Source organism: Salminus brasiliensis, unplaced genomic scaffold (assembly GCF_030463535.1).
Source record: "Salminus brasiliensis unplaced genomic scaffold, fSalBra1.hap2 scaffold_49, whole genome shotgun sequence".
Taxonomy (NCBI): domain Eukaryota; kingdom Metazoa; phylum Chordata; class Actinopteri; order Characiformes; family Bryconidae; genus Salminus; species Salminus brasiliensis.
The window spans coordinates 115411-140473 of NW_027326702.1; the positions used below are offsets into that span (position 1 = coordinate 115411).

The window sequence follows — 25063 nt, forward strand, 5'->3', positions numbered from 1 at the left end:
CTTGTATAATGTTGCATTTATTAAAGCTCATACCGCTAAATTTACTATGTGTTTACTCTTAAAAACAGCACAGTTTAGTTCAATTCTGCTAGGTTTGTTAAAAACACCTTAAGTAAAGTACTACATGAACTCACCCATAAATGAATAATGAATGATCTATAATAAAATAAGACTATATATCATAAACTATTATTATTATTATTATTATTATTACTTCAACAAATATACTTCATTTATTTATAATTAATGTGTTTTAAAAAAGTATTTGTGAAGCAGATTACACACTGATTCACAAAGTTTCTTTACACTTGGCATTTACAGCATTTTTGGTGATCGAATTATGGATGGATTTCACTTGATCGCATAAAAAGCCATGTATAAACAAACCAGTATCATGTAGAATTAGGGTCCATACACTCAGGCTTACTGATAGAGTTTCCATGCAGTTTACGGTAATGTAAGAATCACCTGTTATTCCATTGTGTTTTAGATTCCTGAACACTCCTTTGTGTAGTATCAGCACTGTCTCACCCTGACACACCACAATCATTCCCCCCCAGAAAATGTAATGACACAATGTCATTAAAAATCTGTCACTTGACATCAAAATACAGCCTTTATGAAAATGGATCCCTTTTTGAATAACCATTTATAAATATTTATGTATGTTTGTGTTAGTTGTCATGAAGTGCTTAATATAATAGAACAGTCCCGCTGTTTCTCAATCGGACACTATTCTGTTCATCAGTATGTACTGCCACACAGCTCTGTCATCTGCACTGCCACTTTAAAACTCTATACTGTAATGATACCCCAGGATGCCTTACATCACTACATTATATTAATGTAGTTACTGCACTGTTATATTACACATAATTCATTCTGTATATTACATTATATTAATGTAATTATTACTGCACTACAATCACTTTTTACGCTTTTATGCCTCTATCATGCTGCTCTCTTGTTTGATTTTGCTGCTGTAAAAACTGACTTTCCCTGTGGGATAAATAAAGTGATCTATCTATCTATCTATCTATCTTATGTAGGTGTTATGTAGCCTTCTTAACAGTGCACTTAAGTCTATGTGATCTAATAGTAAATAATTCATTGATAATAGAGTTGGAAAATACTTGTCACTAATCCCCTGTTTATGAACCCGGCTGTTAAACGGGTTATAATAATATTCCCAAATGTATATTGTTTTTTTTCTGTCTAAGCCCAGTGTAGGGCAGAGCCTTTGAGCTTTTGTGGATGCGGAAAGCACAAAAAATGTATGCATTAGAAAAAAGGAACACTGATTCAGTGTCCTTTTGTTATATGGGTTTAAAAATGGGCTCGTAAAAGCTTAGTATAACCAGTAAAAGCTGGTTTAGTAGATATGATAATATTTGATGATCAAGAATAGGGTTGTGTTATTGAGCAGTTAAGGATAAGAGGTAAACCTCATAGTTCTGCAGGACTTTTATTTTGACAGGTAGTTCCCAGCTTTACAGCCATTGGCTCCTGAGCGGAAGTAGAGTTCTGCTGTTTTGATTGCCGCCTCGGTGGAGCTCCGGAGCTCTTGTGTGTAGAAACGGTTGATTCAACTTTAACTAGGTTTAACTTTAAGTGGAGAAGCAGCAGATCCAGCTGTGATCAGCACCTCCACACCTCTGTGCTCAGACTGCTCTGCTGGAGGAACACCATCAGCTCTACTGTTGAAGGTATGGAGGTGCTCCACTCTTCATCACACTGTTCTACATTTACTCTTAGACACATAGAAACCCTTTCAGAAGGAGCAACATTGAAGAGAACACAGAAGCAGCTTCGTCCAGGAGCTGCTTGATGATCTTCTCCTAGTTAGCTTTGATGAACAGTTGGTTTCTGCTGGGTTTCAGATCTACAGGAGCTTTCAGCTACTTAGAAACCCTGACAGTTGGTTTATTGGGGTAATAGTTCTCTGGTCTGGGGGGTTAAAGTGAGATTGTGCTGCTGTTGTTTCTAAACTCCTTCATGCTGACTGTAGAGATCTCTCCTTTATGCTCATGTGTTTCTCCACGCCAGAGTCTGTCTGTGTACAGAAAGTATATCTTTATGAGGCTTTATAAAACTCTGTGTAAAATAGATGATGAGATTCAGCATGGAGGTGGAATGAGTGCAGAAACATTCATATATGCAGATGTTCCACAATGTGGGAATTAATGTAGTTATTTGTGGAACATAGCAGTTCATTTTCCACAATATACAGACCATATTTCAAAATACCAACCATTCACCAGCAGTATGAATTGAAAAGCCAGATTTGCAAAGAAATGCAGAGAGTTGTATGTAGATTTCAGTTTCAGATGTTGCAGGTTTGCATGGCTGTTTCTAAAATTCCCATTAATCTTTTCTTGTGACTCATGATTTCAGCACTTCATAATAATAAATTACCTCCCAAACTACAATTATCTTACATTTTGCAATGATCCTTTTTTTTTTTTTTTTTTTTTTTTTAATTCTTCTAGAAATGAATGCTGTCTGGTTGCAAGTCTTCTCCTGCTCCTAGTGTCAACTTTCCTACCTGGTTGAAATTCAGCTTCACAAATACACACAATCAGAAGATTTCACAAAGACATTCAGCTGCTTAAAAAGGGAAGAACATGGCATCCAGAAAAAAATCCAATACTCAGCAAATGTCCTCTTGTACAACTGGCAGACAAATGCAGAAAGGTACAAGCAAGAAGAAAACTCACCACTGCTCTGAGTGTGGCAAGAGTTTTACTCAACAGAGTCATTTAAAAACACACCTGCTGATTCACACAGGAGAGAAACCGTATCTCTGCTCACACTGTGGGAAGAGTTTTAATCATCAGAGAACTCTTCAACTACATCAGCGCATTCATACAGGAGAAAAACCGTATTGCTGCTCAGACTGTGGGAAGAGATTTAATCAACAAAGTTATCTCAAAACACACCAGCGCATTCACACAGGAGAGAAGCCATATTACTGCTCAGACTGTGGGAAGAGATTTAATCAACAGAGTCATCTCCTTCGACACAAACACATTCACAAAGGAGCAAAGCAGTATCACTGCTTAGATTGTGGGAAAAGTTTTAATCATCAAAGGTCTCTTCAGCTACACCAGCGCATTCACACAGGAGAGAAACCGTTTGTTTGCTCAGACTGTGGGAAGAGTTTCAATCATCAGAGGACTCTCCAACAACATCAGCGCATTCACACTGGAGAGAAACCGTATCACTGCTCAGTGTGTGCGAAGACTTTCAATCAGCAGAGTACTCTCCTTCGACACCAACGCATTCACACAGGAGAGAAACCATATTACTGCTCACAGTGTGGGAAAAGATTTTCTCAAGAGAGTAATTTCCTTCAACACCAGAGAATTCACACAGGAGAAAAACCATATAACTGCTCAGACTGTGGGAAGTGTTTTACTCATCATTGGACTCTCCAAGTACACCAGCGAACTCACTCAGGAGAGAAACCATATCACTGCTCAGAGTGTCAGAAAAGTTTTAATCAACAGAGTCATCTCCTTCGACACCAGCGCATTCACACAGGAGAGAAACCATATTACTGTTCAGAGTGTGAGAAGAGTTTTAATCGTCAGAGTAACCTCAAAATACATCAGCGCATTCACACGGGAGAGAAGCCGTATCACTGCTCAGACTGTGAGAAGAGTTTTAATCAACAAAGTCATCTCCATAGACACCAGCGCATTCATACATGAGTGAAACCGAATCGCTGCTTCCCAGTATGGGAAGAACATCTGGTGATTTAAAAATGCATCTTTTTGTCTTTGCATTAAGCCAATATATATATATATATATATATATATATAATTTTTTTTTTTTTTTGGATAAACACTAAGCCCAGCCTATGATCCATACACCCAATGAGAAGGTGTGGTACCTGCCCCAAAGCGTAGTGTACCAATAAGAATCTTCATTCACCAAGTATCTGGTGTACAAAGCAATTTCTTTTGGTGCCGGTGTTTATATAAAATTAAATGTAAATAAATAAAGGAAATAATACTGTCAACAATAAATGTGTGAAATTACTATTGCAAGGCACTCCACAAAAGCAGCAGTATTAAAATATATAAAATCAAAATATTTGTTGAATTTAAGAGTGTATCGATTCTAAATTTTGGGGCCTATTAAAAGATGTTACACCGGGCCCCACCAACCTTGAAAATGTTTGGATGCTTGCCAAGAAAAATCCTAAATATTCTTTTGTTTAAAAAAAAAAGGGTTTTTCATAACAATAAATTCCCATTGCAATTATGCCAATCGATAAGTCAGTGTTGATCTACCTGGTCATGCAAAGAAAAGGATTTTCTTTTGACACACCACACTTTTAATGTGTCATGAAAACATTTAGCTCTATGCCTCTCCGACACTGAACAGCAGACTCAAGCCAGCTCATGCCAAAGTTTAGCATGTCTGGCACTGCATGTTTTATTACAGCTGAGCTTATTCTGAACCAGTTTTTGTCTCAAATCAGGTGATGGATCTGATGGATCTGCTAGTCTGAAACCACAAAGAAATATATATAGTGTGAGAACATCACCAAACTGGCAGATTTTGAAGTAAAAAAAAAAAGAAACATCCCAAAAATATGGAAGGTTTATTCACACTAGCTCCAATTGGTCCTCTAATATCCAGAACTGCAGATTTGCTTTATTTTGCTTTTGATGAAACGGATTCTTTGTTTACAGTCATTTTATATATCTCTTGTCTGCACCCCACCTCCTGATAAGCTCAGAAGGTGAGGACATTCTAAAGCCACATTTTACAATACATTAAACATTCTTCACTGACCTGGAAGATCTTCTTCCAGAAATCAACACAGGTTATGGTAAGCAGCATCAGATGCTAAAAACTTTATTTTATTTACTTATTGTAATTGTATTACAGCTATGCATGCAAAATAACTTTTAATAAAAAGGAAAGAAAAGGATAAGAACAGTGTGTATATAGTGAGTCTGAGACCTCTTGATTAGGAATCTGGCACTTAAGGTAAATTTTAAGTTTTTAATGAACAAAAGAAATTAAAATTTAAAAAGTGAAGTAAAGCTAATAAAGACTAGTAAGGGAATTAGGGAAGGGAGTAAGGAAATTACTGAGGTTCTGCATGTATGTTACAATTAAATTCTTTATATGTATTATGTTAAGATCTCTTAAAAAAAGGGGGTCAGATGTTTATAGTCTATATTAATTTTTCAGATTTCAATCTGGCTTTCAGATTTGTGATTGGAATGCTGTAGTATGGCCTTGATAGACCGAGTAATTGGGGAATTCTTTTCTAAATAAAATACATACTTACAAAATCATGCCTATGGCCTAAATATAATGTAAACTTGTTCAAAGTTAGCTAACCTGAGTAAGGTTAGAAAATTCAGTGTACATACTTCATATGCACTTTTTACATATTTGCCAAAGAAGTGGCTAAAAATAGCAATATTATTATTATTATTATTATTATTATTATAACAATGATGTCTCTACCTTTCAAGACTGCTTAAATTAAAGCTAGGTTTTACGTAGCTTTTGGGTTTTTTTTTGGTACCACATTTGTAGTGAACTGAAAGGTCCAAACTATGGTGCGAACCAAACCATAACTTTAATGTACGTTTACACCCCTAATAATTAGATGCAAATGTTACGAGCTACACACTGCAAAAATCTTAAATTAAATTAGCATAGGCAAATATGTTATTTGTTTTGAATGATGAAAATGACAACAGAAAAATGCAAAAGCGCCCATCCAAAAATTAGACATGTTAATAGGAGGGCACAATACATGAATAAAAATAAAAGGCTTTAGTTCATAAGTTGTTCTGAATTTTTTTTAGCACTATGCATGTTTGCATATTTCAAGCATACTTTAGATTTTGATGTGTAAAAAATGGTCAGGTACAATCAGATTATTAAAATGAGAAGAGTTGTTCACACCAAAACAAACTATAAAAAAATATTAATTAAAATAGTAGTGGTAGAGAAGTTTTTCGTTGCATTGCTGTGGAGTCACTTCCCAGAAAGCCATATATCACTGAATAGATGTCAAACCAATGTTAGAATGTCAACATTAAATTCAATAAATCAATCATCCAATCCAATGCTGAATAATCATTTTTGCCCTGAATTGTCATCAAAACATTTTAATAGAACCAACCCAAACCCTACAGTTGTGTTAAGAGAAGATCTGATAGCCAGTAACTGTACTGTTGCTGAAATACATGCAGTATGCTCACAGCTATGTTAATTGTGTTTTTGAAGCGATATGAAGAACAGCTTTAAGAAGACAATTAGATTGTCAGAATGGTTAAAATGCTAAATGATTTCTAATTTCCCATTTTTCTCATAGGTCCAGTACTAAGCCACAATACCAACCATATTCTCTTTGGTAAATTCCACTATGTTAAACACACACTTAACACATATACATTATTATAAGGGTATTGCAATCCAGCATCATGCAATATTAATGATTGCAATACTACTTTGAGAAAGGATAACATTTCTACTTTTTACCAGTAAATAAATATTTTGGGAATACCCATTTAGCTCTCTGCACAAACCCTGGTTTAGAAAGGTTCCAGATAGTACAGTCTACATTACCCAGAATTCCAGTAATGTCTTTAAAGACATGCTCAGTAAGCCTGCACTTCCTCTAAACCACCACCCTCTGACCCACACTGCAGACATGGCTCCTGGGAAATAGAAAAAAAGGCAGCAAAACATTATGGTGAGATCAACTCCTCCATCCTATGGCCTGACTCTTTTTCACTAGTGTGCACTCCTAGTATAGACAAGTATACATTTAATGATGTTAAATTATTTACCCCTTTAGGATAGACAAATTAACCTTTATGAGCTTATTTATTCACGATTTTAATAAACTATTGTTTAGCCTAAAATGAGTGAATATAACCAATGTATCCCTTCTGGGGCAATATGTATTTTAGTAGCCTACATGTTAGACATCTGGAAAAACACTGAGCCTGACTAGCAAGACAGAGAAGAACGTTTCTGTTTGGGAGGATCCTGTGTGAATGCGGCGGTGTTGCCGGAGTGTATTAAAACTCTTTCCACAGTCTGAGCAGTTATATGGTTTCTCTCCTGTGTGAACATGCTGGTGTTGTTGGAGATTACTCTGTGTAGTAAAACTCTTCTCACATTCCGAGCAGTGATACAGTTTCTCTCCTGTGTGAACATGCTGGTGTTAAAGAAGAGATATCTGATGGTTAAAACTTTCCTCACAGTCTGAGCAGTGATATGGTTTCTCTCCAGTGTGAATGCGCTGGTGTCAAAGGAGATGACTTTATCGATTAAACCTCTTCCCACAGTCTGAGCAGTGATATGGTTTCTCTCCTGTGTGAATAAGCTGATGTGTTCTGAGATGACTCTGGTGGCTAAAACTCTTTTCACAGTCTGAGCAGTGATAGGGTTTCTCTCCTGTGTAAATGCGTTGGTGTTGTTGGAGCGTACTCTGGTGATTAAAACTTCTCCCACAGTCTGAGCAGTGGTGAGTTTTCTCCTTTCCGGTATTTCGCATTTGTCTGTGAGGTGTTGGACAGGACGTTTGCTGAGTACTTGCTGAGATTTTTCTGGATGCCATGTCTTTTCTCTCTTTCAGCAGTTTAACATCTTTGTGAAATCTTCTAAATGTGTGTGTATGTGAAGCCTTATTTCAACCAGGTAAAAAAAAATTGATAAGAGCAAGAGAAGATTCGGAACAGGACAGCATTCAATTCTATTAGAAACAAAGAAAAAAAAAAAAAAGATCAATGCAAAATGCATGAGAACTCTAGTTTTGGATGGAAAATGAAAATGATTGAACCGGGAAACAAAAAATGGAGGGGATAATTAAAGAATTTTTTTTTTTTTTTTCAATTTCACAGACTTGTAGCTTCACTAAATCACCAAATAAGATCCAATGAGCCCATTACAAATATTCCATTTTAGCCTGCAATCAGGGATGCAAACCTAAGTTTCTCTAATTTAAATCTGGCTTCTATATTGTCTTCTTCAAATGCTGAATTGAGATAAATTCACCCCTTCCCTGTGGAGGTTGTGATGTCACTGACTCTTATATTGGGGGTTTTCTCCACAGTTCTCACAATGTTTGTAAGCTGCTGTTTTCCTTGATTGATTTGTCTGAACATTTCAGAACATTCCAAACTGTTGTACTGGTTATGTCCAATACCTGTGTATTGTCCAATAGACTCGGTTCTCTCTTTCCACAGCTTCAAAATTGTCTTTAGTTCAAATAGATTAATTTTGCTAAAGTTAGACCTTTACTTTTCTGATTGATTTAAAGGAACTTGGTCAAGTGTCTCTATAAGTATGATTGATTATACTGGGCTTCTTAGGAAACAGGGTAAGTGTACATTGTATGCTCACCTAGATTTACATGAGACATTCCTTTCAAGATTTCTTTCTCCAGCTTAGGAAAGTTTCTCCTTGCCACTCTCACCTTTGGCTTGCAATTGGGGGTTTTATGTTTTTGTTGATCTGTTGTCCTATTACCAGATTCTGTAAAGCTGCTTTGCAACATTAGTTGTAAAAAGCACTATAAAAATAAATTTGGTCTGATCTGAGAAATTATTTATTTCTCAGTGGTGTGTCCTTTAAACAGAGTCATGTAATATTAATCAGATGGATTTGACATTGACATTTAAGAGGATGTGTGAGGCGTGAGTGTGGAAAGGGCTAAAGTTAGCCCCACCTTCCATATTCTCCTACAGAGAAGGTCAAACAGCCGAACGGCAAATAGATCTTCATATGTCACCCTTGTATCTGAAGCTTCAAGGCATGTCCCAAAAAAATGACACCCTTTGCTTTGAACCACTGTGTCGATGCTTGATTCTTGCGCGAGAGCTTGGTGGTTCGTTTGAGGACTGAGAGAGAGAAAAACAGAAACTGAAACGTATTTTATTCTTATATTTATATTTTATACTGTTGTATATGTATTGTAATGAAATACGTAACATTATTCTGTCATCACTACTTGTTTATTAATTATTCTCCTTGGATGTACGCACCCAACAACAAATACATTTTGGAACTTTTTTGGAACAAATGCCCATGTTTAACATACACACAAAGCACTTTGTGATTTTGGCCACTCGGCGCAGCCAAAGTGTAATGTGTCATGGAGATTTGAGTAATTAACCTTTTTTAGAGTTAGGAGGAAAGCTTCAGCACCCCAGAAAGCTTCGATTGGCTACCACTAGACGAAACTATTAGAATGTGTGTGTGTACGTGTATTTATTTATATATTTATTTATTTGTATGTATGTGTTATTTATACCCACATAATGCCATGCCTAGCCGCCAAGGAGACCAAGATGACAAATGAAAGATCATTAATAAGGTGAAATCGATTTTTGTGTTTGTACTCTCATTGTTCTCAAGATGTTGTTCTTTTTTTGGTAGGCGAAAATGTAGGCTGGCAATCCTCCCTGTTAGCATACCAGCCAGAGTTCATTACTGAAACATTCTTACTGATAAGACTACAGTGTTACAGAGTTAAGCATGTAAAGCAGGTGTGGTTACATATGATCACTGTTTATGATGTCAACTAAGATTTATGCTCATGTCTGGTTGTTGATGCCTGTGAGCAACATCAAAATTAACATTATGTTTTTCTATAGACACATATTTTCATATCATTCCAAAGTTTATGCTAGCTCCTTTTATATATGGCTAACATTATTTTAGACTGTGATGAAATGCCGTAAATGCCATGGATTTTTAATAAAGTTAGCTTTACTTTTACTATTTTTTCCAGTTTCACCTTAAATTATGTTAAACTTTCAGACACCCAACTAGGATGCAAGTGCTGTAATATTTAAGGCGGAATATCCAAAAGAAAGACATCATTCTAAAGAACTTAGACAGTGCACCACAGAACTGTATCAGTTCACCAAAATCTATTTTGGCACTGAATAGATGTGACATAATTTGAGTATTGTTTTTACAGTTTTGTTTGTGGAACCATTTAATAATAAAATACATCAGGGAAATTATTTATTTTTTTTGCATTACTGAGTTCAGCATAACTGATCTCAACAATCTATTACCAAACCCTTATTTCAGATGGATTACATTTGGAAAAGCTCCTGGCGTCTGGAGGGAGAGCCACAGAATCCAAGCTGTCTAAGGTTCAGTGTGAACTTTCGGCAGTCAGAGATGGTTTAAGGTGCCAAGCCATCTGCTGCTGTTCTACTATGTTTCATCAAATCTAATATCAACACCAGAGTGTATAGCACTTTATGCTTCTAAATATAATGTAATTAAAATTACTCACTTCCTAGGAAATTTTGTGTACTGTTGAACTAGTTATTTTTCCAATTTACAAATATCCTCTGCTATCATGTGAAATGCAGCCCAGTCTTTTGGCATTTTCTACTCGCACATAATCAGTCCTCAGTTGTGCTGCCTTCCAAGACTTCCCAATCAACAAAGTGTGACATTTTCAACATAACCCAAAATAACACAAAAACAAGAAAAAAGTCTTGTACGTCCACTCGGAGGTAAGCAAAAAGAAATACCCCCCAAAAAAAACATCTTCAATGTATGGGCTGTAGGCTGGAACTGGCAGCTAAAAAATCTATTTAGCTTTCTGAATATGCTTGAGGAACAGATTTTTTTTCCTCTATGAACAAGTTACCCATTATTTTTAAGTCTGGATTGGGACCTGAAATGGTTATAGTGTCACTGATCTTAATACACTTGTGTCTCTTAAATGTATTTGAATACCTGAAGCTTTTCTCACACTGTGAGCAATGATATGGTGTCTCTCCAGTGTGAACACGCTGGTGTCGAAGGAGATGACACTCTTGAGAAAAACTCTTCTCACAGTCTGAGCAGTGATATGGTTTTTCTCCAGTATGAACACGCTGGTGTCGAAGGAGATTACTCTCTTGAGAAAAACACATCTCACACTCTGAGCAGTAATAAGGTTTCACTCCTGTGTGAATACGCTGGTGTTGTTGGAGGTTACTCTGATGATTAAAACTCTTTCCACAGTCTGAGCAGTGATATGGCTTTTCTCCTGTGTGAATGCGCTGGTGTCGAAGGAGATGACTCTCTTGAGAAAAACTCTTCCTACATTCTGAGCAATAAAAAGGCTTCAGTCCTGTGTGAATGCGCTGGTGTCGCTGGAGTGTAATTTGTTGATTAAAACTTTTCTTACACTCTGAGCACTGATACGGCTTTATTCCTGTGTGAATGCGCTGGTGTTGTTGGAGATGACTCTTATGATTAAAACTCTTCCCACACTCTGAGCACTGATACGGTTTTTCTCCAGTGTGAATGAGCTGGTGTGTTTTGAGATTACTCTGTGAAGTAAAATTCTTTCCACAATCTGAGCAGTGATAGGGCTTCTCCCCTGTGTGAATGCGCTGGTGTGCTTTAAGATTACTCAGTTGACAAAAACACTTCCCACAGTCCGAGCAGTGATGAGATTTGTTCTTGCCTGTACTTTTCTGCATTTGTCCATACAGTGTTAGAGAGGATGTTTGCTGAGTATTGGAAATTTCTCTGGATGCCATGGTCATCCTGTTTCAGCAGCTTCGAAAAGCTGACACTAGGAGCAGGAGAAGACTTTTAACAGGATGGCATTCATTTCTGGAAGAAACAAAGAAAAAAAAATCTTAATACAAAATGCTGGGGAATCCTAGTTTGGGGTGGGAAATGCAAATTATTAATTTGGGGAACCTTTTTGGAGGGTTAGGGTTAGGTGATAATTCAACATACAATTTAATTCAGGCTTTCAACATTGTTCCTCAACATATGTGCAAATATTAATGCTGAAGATAGGCAGATAGACAACAACATAATGTTTATGTAGATATGCAGTCAACATTCATTCAGCTGCTACAAGCATGAGTTACATCACCCAAAAAAATTAAATGAGCCCATTCCAGAAGCAGCCATGCAAGCCTGCAATCTGGAATGGAAATCTACATGCAAATCTCAGTATTTCTTTGCCAATTCCAATCTGGCCTTATGATTCTGACTGTTGATGAGGTTACAAGGTTATCTTGAGGTATGGCCTCCATATCTTAGCTCTCCTAGTTAAAAAGTGCCATGTTTCAAATTATGCACATTGACTGGTGCATCTTAAAAGTGAAACATCAAAATTTAATTATCTTATAAAAATCCAGTATCTCACATTATTAGAATATTTAATTTAGAGTTTCAGTAAATTACTATTCAAACAGTATAAATACTGTGTTTATATAGATATACTTTCTGTACACAGACAGACTCTGGCGTGGAGAAACACATGAGCATAAAGGAGAGATCTCTACAGTCAGCATGAAGGAGTTTAGAAACAACAGCAGCACAATCTCACTTTAACCCCCCAGACCAGAGAACTATTACCCCAATAAACCAACTGTCAGGGTTTCTAAGTAGCTGAAAGCTCCTGTAGATCTGAAACCCAGCAGAAACCAACTGTTCATCAAAGCTAACTAGGAGAAGATCATCAAGCAGCTCCTGGACGAAGCTGCTTCTGTGTTCTCTTCAATGTTGCTCCTTCTAAAAGGGTTTCTATGTGTCTAAGAGTAAATGTAGAACAGTGTGATGAAGAGTGGAGCACCTCCATACCTTCAACAGTAGAGCTGATGGTGTTCCTCCAGCAGAGCAGTCTGAGCACAGAGGTGTGGAGGTGCTGATCACAGCTGGATCTGCTGCTTCTCCACTTTACTGGAGACCGGGCTACAGTTAGCCCCACCTTCCATATTCTCCTACAGAGAAGCTCTTCATGGTAAAAGAGCGGCCAGCAGATGTCCAGAGTCCGCTGGATGAAACTATTAGAAGATGTGGATCAATAGATCTCAATGGCTTCGTCTCTGGATCTGAGCAGATACAGTAACCAGCCCTGATCCACCTTAACGCTCCACAGTCTGCAGCTGCGGAGCTCCGGACCAATCAGAGTGCAGACCTCGACTTTCGCTCAGGAGCCAATGGCGTTACAGCTGACAAATAGCTGCCAACATAAAAGTCCGCTGCGCTGTGAGGCTTACCTTGTTTACTGCTATCTTTACCTGATCAAAAACACAGCACACTTCATCACTATCAAATATTACAATTCTACTAAAATCAACTTATTTGTCAAACCCAGATACAAAATTACAATGAATCTTTATTTTTCTACTAACTAATGCATCAAAGTTGATCTCTGGTGCTAGAATGTATTTATTTGTGCACATCCAATTTATTCCAAATCGACATTGATGTAAATGTTATTTTGTGACATATCTAAACAAAAAATAAAATAAAATATGGTTACCCTCAAAACACTCCATATGTGCTTAATTGGCTTCTTATAAATAGTATATGTTGTGTTTTTGATGTGTCAAAAGACATTTACAGTTATTATTATTATCTATCTTTAGAGAGCTTTCAATGTATATATACTCAATAATGTGACATCAGCTCAATTACCCACATCAACGCTGAATCAGTATCAGACTTTCAACATTAACATCAAGATTATCTACAAGATTATGAAGTTAGAATTAACTGTTTTCCCCATCATCATTAAATGAAAAAACTGAAGTTAACCCCCCTTAACATAATTAAATCAATTTCACAATTGTCAGCTGTAGGTTTTAAACATTCAGAAATGTTCTCTTAATGATTTCACGATTTTAACAAAGTTTTATTTGATCTAATATTAGAGTTAATAAATTGAATAAGTTTTATTGTACATATAAGTTCCATTCATATAAATATATTTTAACTTGGTGTGAATTCATATGCTATACACTATATACACAATATAAATAAGAAGTAAAAAAGCAAGAACAGTATTATTTACAGATTATTGCAATTGCACATGTGGGAGGGGGGATTTGTGGCTTTTTATTTGTGGAAAAATAACTGCAGTTATTTTTAGAGCGGAATGAAGTATAAAGGAGAATTGCACTCGTTTAACACCAAAACCATATTTCGCGCTGGCTTTTATTTTTAAAATGCCGTCGCAGCTCCGTAGTGCGCAAACACAGCAGACTGTTGACCATTAAGGCGGATTCAGTGCTGATTCACATCTTCTAATAACTTTAGCCCAGTCTCCAGTAAAGTGGAGAAGCAGCAGATCCAGCTGTGATCAGCAGTCCACACCTCTCTGCTCAGACTGCAAAAAAGGCAAAAATTAAACACTTTTCTACGCATTTAACATATAGAGAGACCTTCTATATAAGCAGGTAATTTCATGTTGAATAACAAAAATAAAGATAATAGGAGTGGAATTATATTTAGTGAAGCTCTCATTAGTGGTGGCAAACAAGGTTGAACTTTTTTCATAAGATGTAAACAAGATTTTAGGAGATTAATGGGCAAATTGTTATTCTGGCAGGGAATTGTAACCAAATAAATGTTGTTTTGGCAGTAATGGTCCGTTTAATTGGCTTTCCAATCCAAAGGATATTGGATATTTCGAGGGAAATGCTGAGCAGTAATTGGGTTTCTTCCCCATGTGAATGTGCTGGTGTTGTTGGAGAGCACCCTGTTGATTAAAACTCTTCTCACAGTCTGAGCAGTGATATGGCTTCTCTCCAGTGTGAATGCGCTGGTGTATTTTGAGATGGCTCTGATGATTAAAGCTCTTCCCACAGTCTGAACAGTGGCAAGTTTTCTTTTTGCCTGTTATTTTCTGCATTTGTCTCTGAGGTGTAGGAGATGATATTCGCGGAGTATGGACAATTTCTCTGGATGCCATATTTTTCCTCTTTCAGCATCCTCTTAACATCTTCTGGCCGTGTGTATCCATAAAGTTCAAATTCAACCAGGTACGAAAGTTGACACTAGGAGCAGGAGAAGACTTGTTACTGGAGAGCATTTATTTCTGAAAAGGACAAAGAAAAAAAACATAAACTCAGTGCAGGATGAGAGGTTATAATTGAAGAAAACATCTGATTCAGACGTTTAACATTTTACTCAACAGATAACCCTAACCCTAACCCTAGTCTAATTTGCTTTCTGTTTTTCCTGACTGATCTGTTTGATGTGTGGCTGTTAGTACCTCAGTGCTATTTCAGGACATTCTAAACTGTTGTGCTGGTTATACCCCATGCAAATTTCTCTTTTCTCTTTTGCTTTCCATTTCATTGCACTTGTTACCTAAGATGGCACAACCAGTTATAAACATAGAACTGGGCAGGTGGACCTGAGGTGGAATTTTTTTTGTACACTTGACAAGCGAAAAAAGAAATAAGAATAAGGCTGGAATGTAATAATGCAAGTAAATCATCCTATTTTGTACCTAAATATACCTGTAATCCAATTAAATACAATAATTACAATAATTTTTCCTCTGTAGCAGATTATAACTACTGTTTTCCCCGGTTATGTAATACTGCTGAACACCTTATGAAACAGACATTCTCACTCAGGATCCAATAACATGTTGTCCATCTCTAATGTAAATATATAGCTATATTATTAAGTAACAGTGTGATTAGTTACTCTTACTATGGGTTTCTATGTGTCTAAGAGTAAATGTAGAACAGTGTGATGAAGAGTGGAGCACCTCCATACCTTCAACAGTAGAGCTGATGGTGTTCCTCCAGCAGAGCAGTCTGAGCACAGAGGTGTGGAGGTGCTGATCACAGCTGGATCTGCTGCTTCTCCACTTAAAGTTAAACCTAGTTAAAGTTGAATCAACCGTTTCTACACAAACGACTCCAGCTGCAAACCTCCGGAGCTTCGCTGAGGAGCCAATCAGACTGCAGAACTGTAGTTCCGCTTTTGGAGCCAATGACGTTACAGCTGGCAACTGGCTGTCAAAATAAAAGTTTTGCAACTTTGAGGTTAACCTCAGCTGCGTTACAAAGCCTAATGCATAGTGACGTCGCTGTAAAATGTCCCACCTCTTGCAATTGCGATTGGAAACTTTTGTTTGTTTCTTAACAGAAAATAATTATAATTTTAAAAGAACAGTGCTCTGGAGGCTTTCTTGTACATAACTTAACTGAGGACCGGGAAACATTCATCTGTTGCGACTTCCAAATCGATCCGAACGTAGGCTGCATTTCTGGGCTCTATACAGAGGGTCATTCACTTTGGAACCGAGAAACACCGCCTGTCTCGGCTGCAGCTATGCTAAGCCTCGTAGCGGTCCAGGGCCTTTATTTTGACAGCTAGTTGCCAGAGTTCTAAAGTCCGATTGGCTCCTCAGCAGAGCTGTAGCTGGAGTCTTTTGTGCACAAATACAGCAGACTGTTGAGCGTTAAGGTGGATCAGGGCTGGTTACTGTATCTGCTCAGATCCAGAGACGAAGCCATTGAGATCTATTGATCCACATCTTCTAATAGTTTCATCCAGCGGACTCTGGACATCTGCTGGCCGCTCTTTTACCATGAAGAGCTTCTCTGTAGGAGAATATGGAAGGTGGGGCTAACTGTAGCCCGGTCTCCAGTAACGTGGAGAAGCAGCAGATCCAGCTGTGATCAGCACCTCCACACCTCTGTGCTCAGACTGCTCTGCTGGAGGAACACCATCAGCTCTACTGTTGAAGGTATGGAGGTGCTCCACTCTTCATCACACTGTTCTACATTTACTCTTAGACACATAGAAACCCTTTCAGAAGGAGCAACATTGAAGAGAACACAGAAGCAGCTTCGTCCAGGAGCTGCTTGATGATCTTCTCCTAGTTAGCTTTGATGAACAGTTGGTTTCTGCTGGGTTTCAGATCTACAGGAGCTTTCAGCTACTTAGAAACCCTGACAGTTGGTTTATTGGGGTAATAGTTCTCTGGTCTGGGGGGTTAAAGTGAGATTGTGCTGCTGCTGTTTCTAAACTCCTTCATGCTGACTGTAGAGATCTCTCCTTTATGCTCATGTGTTTCTCCACGCCAGAGTCTGTCTGTGTACAGAAAGTATATCTTTATGAGGCTTTATAAAACTCTGTGTAAAATAGATGATGAGATTCAGCATGGAGGTGGAATGAGTGTAGAAACACTCATATATGCAGATGTTCCACAATGTGGGAATTTATGTGCAGTTATTTGTGGAGCAGTACATTTTAGAGCAGAATGGAGTTCTTCCTGAGAGATGTGTAGTTTGTAGATTGCTGTACTGTGCAGAGGACAAATACTTTAACACATGATTAAATATATTGAGTTATTGTGTACTTTATTTTCTTATCTTAAGTTTGCGAAATGAATTTCTTTAGGCTTAATTCAATTTTAAATATTAGTTTATGTTAAAGAGTCATTTTTTAAATGAAATATTTACATAAAAGTAAGCACAATGCACTGGAGCAGCAGCAATTTTTCATTGAAAAATGAAATGCATAAACGAGACGTTATATCAAATTGTATTTTAATTTAAAATTTAACATATTGATGTCTATGTTCAAAGTTATTTTTTCTTTTTCCTTGTTGACACTAACACTATTAAGTGTTAAAAGTATTATTTTTTAAATTTTTAAATCTTTACTCATACAAAGTTCCTAATTTTCTGGGTAGAAAAACTGTGCAGAGTAATGGGTTCTCGGGGACTGTTAACTAAACTATCAAACTCCTGAATAGTTCTCACATTTTACAAGCCCCCTCTTAACAGCCCTCAATCACCCACCATCTCTTAATCTACCAGCCATTGACAAGCAACCCCCACCCAAACTAAACATGTCTCAGAAATAACTTCACGAGACAAAGGCCGGAGTATAGAGGCCATACTATAAGATACCAACCAATCAAAGAAAAGAAAACTGCGATTTTCATTCCAGACTAAAGGCTTGCATGTCTGCTTCTGGAATGTGCTTATTAATCTTTTTTGGGGATGTAAATGATGTTTGTAGCAATTGAAAGAATTTAGAAGTCTACAGAAGCACTTTATGTCTGTCTTTTTTTAGTTAGAATTTAGTTAAGTCAAAAGCCTAAAAAAGGCATATCTGTTAAAGGTTGAAATCTGAATCAAATGATTTCCATTTGCCACCCAAACATAGTATTGTACAGCATTTTGCATTGAATATAAGTTTTGTTTGTATTTTCCAGAAATGAATGCCATCCTGTTCCAAGTCTTCTCCTGCTGCTAGTGTTGACGTTTCTACCTGGTTGAAATTTAGCTTTACAAATACAGACAATCAGCAGATTTCATGAAGAAAGAGGGGAAGAACATGGCACCTAGAAAAATATCCAATACTCAGCGAACATCTCCTACACCTCATAGACAAATACAGAAAAGAACAGGCAAGAAGAAAATTTTCCACTGCTCAGACTGTGGAAAAACTTTTAAGCAACACAGTCATCTCAAAACACACCAGCGCATTCACACAGGAGAGAAACCATTTCAATGCTCAGAGTGTGGAGTAAGTTTCAATCAACACAGTCATCTCAAAACACACCAGCGCATTCACACAGGAGAGAAACCATTTCAATGCTTACACTGTGGGAAGAGTTTTAATCGACAGAGTATTCTCCAACACCACCAGTTCATTCATACTGGAGAGAAGCCGTATCACTGTTCAGAGTGTGGGATCAGTTTTAATCATCAAAGGACTCTCCAACTTCACCAGCACATTCACACAGGAGAGAAACCATATCACTGCTCAGAGTGTGGGAAGAGTTTTACTAGGCCGAATAATCTCAAAACACACCAGCGCATTCACACAGGAGAGAAACCGTATCACTGTTCAGAGTGTGGGAAGGGTTTTACTAGACAGAGTAATCTTAAAACTCACCAGCGTATTCACACAGGAGAGAAACCGTATCGCTGCTCAGACTGTGGGAAGTGTTTTAATCATCGGAGTACACTCCACCTACACCAGCGCATTCACACTGGACTGAAACCATATTACTGCGCAGACTGTGAGAAGAGTTTTTCTCAAGAGAGTCATCTCATTCAACACCAGCTCATTCACACTGGAGCGAAACCGTATTACTGCTCAGACTGTGAGAAGAGCTTCAGGCATTCAAATACATTTAAAACACACAAATGCATTCGGAACAGTAATGGAAATAGACAGTGATATAAACCATAATATGGCCTGACCCAGATTTCAAAAACTTGGGTAACATGTTTGTTGAGGACAAACATTTTAAACCCTGCTTCACTCTAGCCTTGCGCTACCCCCAAATATGAAACTGTGGGGAACCTGTTGAGATCTTCATGTGAATGCAAAATCAGTTTAAAAGTGCATTGGCTTTCAGTAGAAACTGGATGACATGTAGTTGGAACTCTCTGCAAAATTCCTTGCTTTTTTCCCTGACCGTGCAAGTTGCTCAGCAACAAGACCGAGGAGCTCTGGATGGGTTCTTGATGCAATGCCAGCTTCCACTTTGTTTTTTTTTCTCACTGGTGTTGAGAGGAGTTTCCAACATTGAAGGACACATCAATTCAGGGAGAGCTCATGAACTAAGTCATGGACTCTTTTCAAACGACTGAGTTACAAAAATTTAAATCAGTTTCATCCAGTAAATCCATGTTAAATCTCTGTGGATTAAACCACTGTCACTGTCCCAGAGGTACAAGAGGATATTCCTAATATATTATCTAAAGTGACTCTTGTGATTTAAGGATTTACCCAAATTATTTAGTATAATGTCACTAAATATGATGCTGATTTGTGGCTTTGCAAAACCCTCTTGGGTGTATTCCCAAGAAATTGCCTTTTTTTTTTTTTTTTTTTTGGTTAGTTATTACAGGGTTGTTCATTCTATACACTGGCTGGCAAGCAAGGTTTATGTTGTTTATTTCATGTGATTAATCATTGGCCCTTTTCACACCTGGCATTAATGTGCATCTTTTAGGCAAGTGATTGCCAAAATGCATAGTTGTTCACATCTGGAATTTTAAATGCATCTCCTGTGGCCGCTTTCAATCAGATATCTCACATAATTTCCACAGGAGAAGGGATGTTATGCAAATTAGTGCTGTCATTCTCTCGCTGTTTTTGTTTTGACACTGAAATGACTAGCAAGTTTCCTCCTAGGGGAAGAAAACTGCATGGTATTTTGAATAGCTTTGAAGTATTGAGGTTTCCACAGTGCACGGGTGGAGTGAATGGATCTCATATCTTGTTTCTGATATTTGTATGGCTTCTGAAAAGCAGAACAGCCAGGGACCAGGCAGTTGTGTTTTAATTTTCTGGCCAGAATCCTGAGTGTTAAAGTATGCTTTAGGTTTAAGGGTTTTTTTTTACTTTTTAATATTTTTCAATAGTTTTAAATGCATGCATTCTAACAATAATTGTCTTATCCCAGTGGTGTATGATTTCCTATGGCTAGCATGTTGCATATTCCAGGAATCATGAATCAGTCATTAAAGATTTTTTACAGAAAACACAATGAAGCTGTACTGTATTTTTATTGCTGCTTAGGTAGAAGAACAATGCCATAAACATGAATGAATATGAACAGCTTGTAGCTTCTGGAAAGATCATTTGAAAGATATTTTGTTCCACAGAACTGTAAACTCTAAAAAAAAAAAGTGGACTTATCATCAAGTAGTTGCATTTTTAACAATACAGTTTTTTTTTAAAAGTATGCAGTAAATTATTTGTGTGACAAGGCCCACCTCTTGGAAGACTCAGATTCAGTCTTAGTTCTAGAGATGCTCCACTCTTCATCACACTGTTCTACATTTACTCTTAGACACATAGAAACCCTTTCAGAAGGAGCAACATTGAAGAGAACACAGAAGCAGCTTCGTCCAGGAGCTGCTTGATGATCTTCTCCTAGTTAGCTTTGATGAACAGTTGGTTTATTGGGGTAATCGTTCTCTGGTCTGGGGGGTTAAAGTCATATCTTTCATGCGAGCTGCTAACTGGTTCCTCAGGCATTTCATTTTGAAGAAAATCTGCAAGACTTTGATTTGAAGCTAAGCTTTTATACTGTGGGCTGTCCCTGAGCGCGGAGCCTATCAGTGGCCTTCGTGGGCGTGTCTAAGGGAGCGCGCGGTCCAAGACTAGGAAGACGTTTTTAGCTCATATATCATATATATATTATATATTATCGTATTCTGAAGCACCGGTAATGTGAGATTGTGACGTTTTTGTTTATGTAGGAACAGAGCTGGTTTGGGAGCTGAGCAGGTGTTGGTTTATTTTGAAAGCCTGCGGTTTGCAGTGCTGAGAGTCTGGAGGGAGAGAACACCCCCTGTGCGGTAAGGAGCAGAGACAGGCTCCCCATGTTCCTTTCTTAAGGAGAAACTAGCTTACTTTAAACAGCAAGGCTGAGCGCTCTGTAGCCCAGGCTGGAAGACACTACAGCTTCACTGCAGAGCCGTTATTTTTAGCTGGGGGCTCTTCATTATTCCGGACACTGAGGAGCAGGGCTTGGGGTTTCGCACTGGGGTTCTAACATTTAGATTGGACGTTTTGTTTTCACTAGTACAATTCTGTTGTAGATATGAATTCATTCTGTGTCACAGGGACCACAAGACTGTAAATTCACATCAGGGAATTGACTATGCAATAACAGCCTAAAAAAATGCTAAAGTGTGTAATACCTGTTTATGAATACATACCCATAGGTACCAATCAGCCATTCAATTAGCACACCTGAAAAAATCAAGCTGTAATGTCTGGACGACTAGATCAGAACATCTTAAAAAAATATCCAGGTATTTTTCTAGTATGCGATCCAAGAAAGGGCCGTAGGCACCCAGGGCATTGGTGCTCATGCTCATTGGTGTCAGATACCTCAGAACAAAATTGTAGCTTTAGCACCTTTACTGGTTGAGTCCTGAGACCAAAAGCATCAGCTGTGGTCCTGTCAATTATTGGGTCTTCCTAGGTAAAGTACTGCACACAACCCCTACTAGTCAGAGACAACCAACCCTTCATGCTAACTGTAATGGTTTTTAGTTTAAACTGCTGGAGAACCCATACTTTGCATATTTAGTGTTTTTCTACCCAGCATATTAAGAACATGTGGCATACAAGTAAAATACTTCAGTTTAAATTTATTGTAAATATATAGCCTCATTATATATGAGAATATATAGATATTGTTATATATCAAATATATAAAGATTTGTTTTTTAGAAAGTGGTAGAGGCACACAGGAAAATCAGTACAGAAATTTACAAGAACAGAAGTGATGGAAAGTGTGCAAATGCTTAAGCATGACATTATCGTGACCTGACCAGCTTTTGAAGAATTGAATGGCTGCCATTGGAATAGGCTCATTAATGTGTTTTGGTGATATTACACATGGTTGTAGCTGCTGCATTAATTCTTAAGTCTACAGAAACACAAGCCTACAAATTGTTGAAAGTCTGAATCAAATGGTTTGTTTAATGTTTTAATTATAACCCCACCATCATAATTTTCATTTTACATCACAAACTAGGATTCTCCTGCATTTTTGCATTGAGCTTAGGTTTCTTTCTTTGTTTTTTTTTTCCAGAAATGAATCCTGTCGTGTTCCAAGTCTTCTCCTGCTCCTAGTGTCAACTTTGCAACCTTGTTGAAATGTACTTTCCCCAATACACACAATTAGAAGACTGTTAAGCTGTTGAAAGAGGGGAAGAATATAGCATCAAGAAAAATCTCCAATTCTCAGTGAATGTCCTCTCCTATACCTTGCAGACAAATGCAAAACATTACAGACGAGAAGAAAACTCACCACTGCTCAAACTGTGGGAAGAGTTTTCATAAACAGAGTCATTTTGTTCGACATCAGCGCATTCACACAGGAGAGAAACCATTTTATTGCTCAGACTGTGGGAAGAGTTTTAATAATCCAAGTAATCTCCAACAACACCAGCGCATTCATACAGGAGAGAAACCGTATCATTGCTCAGACTGTGGGAGGAGTTTTAATCATCAGAGTAACTTCCAACAGCACCAGCGTATTCACACAGGAGAGAAACCATATCCTTGCTCAGACTGTGGAAAGAGTTTTAATAATCAGAGTCATCTCAAAACACACCAGCGCATTCACACAGGAGAGAAACCGTATCACTGCTCAGACTGTGGGAAGAGTTTTACTCATCAGAGTCATCTCAACACACACCAGCTCATTCACACAGGAGAGAAGCCGTATCACTGCTCAGACTGTGGGAAGAGTTTTAATCAACAGAGTCATCTCAACACACACCAGCGTATTCACACAGGAGATAAACCATATTACTGCTCAAATTGTGGGAAGAGTTTCAATCAACAGAGTCATCTCCTTCGACACCAGCTCATTCACATTGGAGAGAAGCCCATACACTGAAGATGTCCAGGTCCTAAAGTACAGCTTTGTGCTTTAGTCTGTCAGTTGTTAGTCTGTGACCCTATTCATAATATATGCAAATAAAGAATCTCCATAGTTAATAATATGTGGTTGTTTACTTACTTTTTTTTCCTTTGGTGGCTTATTTGTCAGTGTTGTCAATGCTATTACCTTGCTAAAAACAGCTCAGGACGTCTTTGCTGATAGCTGGTTTCAGATGGCATATGCATCTTAGCTCTTGGCCAGCACAAGCCCTATCTGGGCGGAATTAAATATACGTGAGAATAACATAGGGGTGAACTTCTCTTTCAGTAGGACCATTTTGATTCATGCCCGTCCTAATGAACCCTAACCCTAATCTCATGTGTGTTGTCCCCTGAGAAAGTTAGACTGAATAACCTATTTTTTCGCTGAACCACCCAAAAAAAGGTATTTGCTACTGCTGCACAAGCAAGGATTTTAATCAGAGATCCACCTAGAATCTTCCCAGTTACTGAACTGTAGTAAAACTTCACCTGGGAGAGTGGTTTCAGGAGTGATTGTGTGTAATGATGAGTGTTTTATAGGTAAGATGCTTGTGTATACAGTTGCAATAAAAAAAAATTAACCCCCACTGTTTAATTTTTTTTGCAAAATGTACAAAATTTCAGCTGTCTGCTTTAAACCAATTAAACAAGACCAATAAAAGAAATTGCTTTCTCCACATTAAACACAAACTGCTTCTTTTAATGACTGCACTCTCAGAATTATTTAACCTCTTCATGACAAGTGTCTTTAGTACCTAGTCAGCTGGTTTATCCTCACGTGGTATGGAAACTGGGAACCGATGTGTCCTCAAACTCATTTATTTTGACATCCAGGTTGTCAAATATTATGTGTGCACGTAAATAAGGCCTTGTTTCTTAAAACAAAAACTGATCTAATTTAAAATATCTAATATTCATTCTTTATTTCAGCATTTTCTGATATGTTGTTAGATGTACCTATATTGATGGGCAACAACAATTGTCTTTTCGCCTTGGAATTGTGTTAACACACATGATTGCTGCAGACCAGCAACCTGCCAAAAATGTCTGCTTTAATAGAGGTGGTCAAATGTAGAATGTACGCATTCATTTTTATTTATTAATTACCTGCTGTCCTCGTTTTGGCCATAGGTGCATTGACATTACTATCTTGCAATAAAGCTTGACACACTCTTTTCTGGGGTATGTACTGTATTAGAGGAATACAGTTTCTACAGTGGAGCATCATGCTCATGCTTATCCCACTAAGCCCCTTAGGCACACTGCTGAAAGGTGTTAGACCTGTTATTAGTAATAGCATTTTTTATATTTTATTTATATTTTACAAAATATGTGACTCATTATATTCCAATACTCATGATCACTTAAAAATATGTTTTAAAAGTGCCATGTACCAAGTTATTTGACTCATCTAAATGTAAATACCATATATTTCTGAGAAAATATTGAAGTACACCTGGCGTTATTTTTATTCTGAGCTGTTTTAAATATGCTGTATTATGAAATATTAGGTGTTGAGACTTTTCTATCTGTGGGTACAATTGATTACTGTAGCACTCCTAAAAAACAAGGTAAGCGTACTTATGAAGCTCACCTAAATCTACACTGAAACATGCACAAGGCATTGATTCCAGCGGGTTACAGTGTCATAATGAAATAATAATCATATAAAAATATTTAACTTTAAGTGTTCTTTTAGTATTTTAAAATGAAACAACATATGTTTTGTAAATTTACTGGTGCTTTCATGTTTGTATCAGTTGTGAAAACTGCACTAAATTTCATTATATTTAGAGGATAATTCAGTGCTTTTGCCCCACTGTGTAGTGTGCTAATTATGTATCCCATTATGGTTTTATGAGATACATAC

At 37.5% G+C, this 25063-nt stretch overlaps 2 protein-coding genes and 1 pseudogene across 2 annotated transcripts; 1 reads left to right on the plus strand and 2 right to left on the minus strand.

The window, feature by feature from the left end:
• The first annotated feature begins 1539 nt into the window (after positions 1–1539).
• Positions 1540–23836, plus strand: LOC140548913 (uncharacterized). The gene is made up of 5 exons (XM_072672098.1): positions 1540–1706; positions 2490–3654; positions 18221–18835; positions 22129–22138; positions 22612–23836. Exons 2-5 carry the CDS (start codon positions 2625–2627, stop codon positions 23165–23167), a joined length of 2211 nt encoding a protein of 736 aa, XP_072528199.1. The 5' UTR covers positions 1540–1706; positions 2490–2624; the 3' UTR covers positions 23168–23836.
• LOC140548900 (uncharacterized) lies at positions 6965–7607 on the minus strand (annotated as a pseudogene).
• On the minus strand, positions 8770–14341 carry LOC140548908 (uncharacterized). Its single transcript, XM_072672091.1, has 2 exons — positions 12607–14341; positions 8770–11622 (listed from the first exon to the last, which is right to left on the minus strand). Exon 2 carries the CDS (start codon positions 11550–11552, stop codon positions 10608–10610), a length of 945 nt encoding a protein of 314 aa, XP_072528192.1. The 5' UTR covers positions 11553–11622; positions 12607–14341; the 3' UTR covers positions 8770–10607.
• Positions 23837–25063: the final 1227 nt, after the last annotated feature.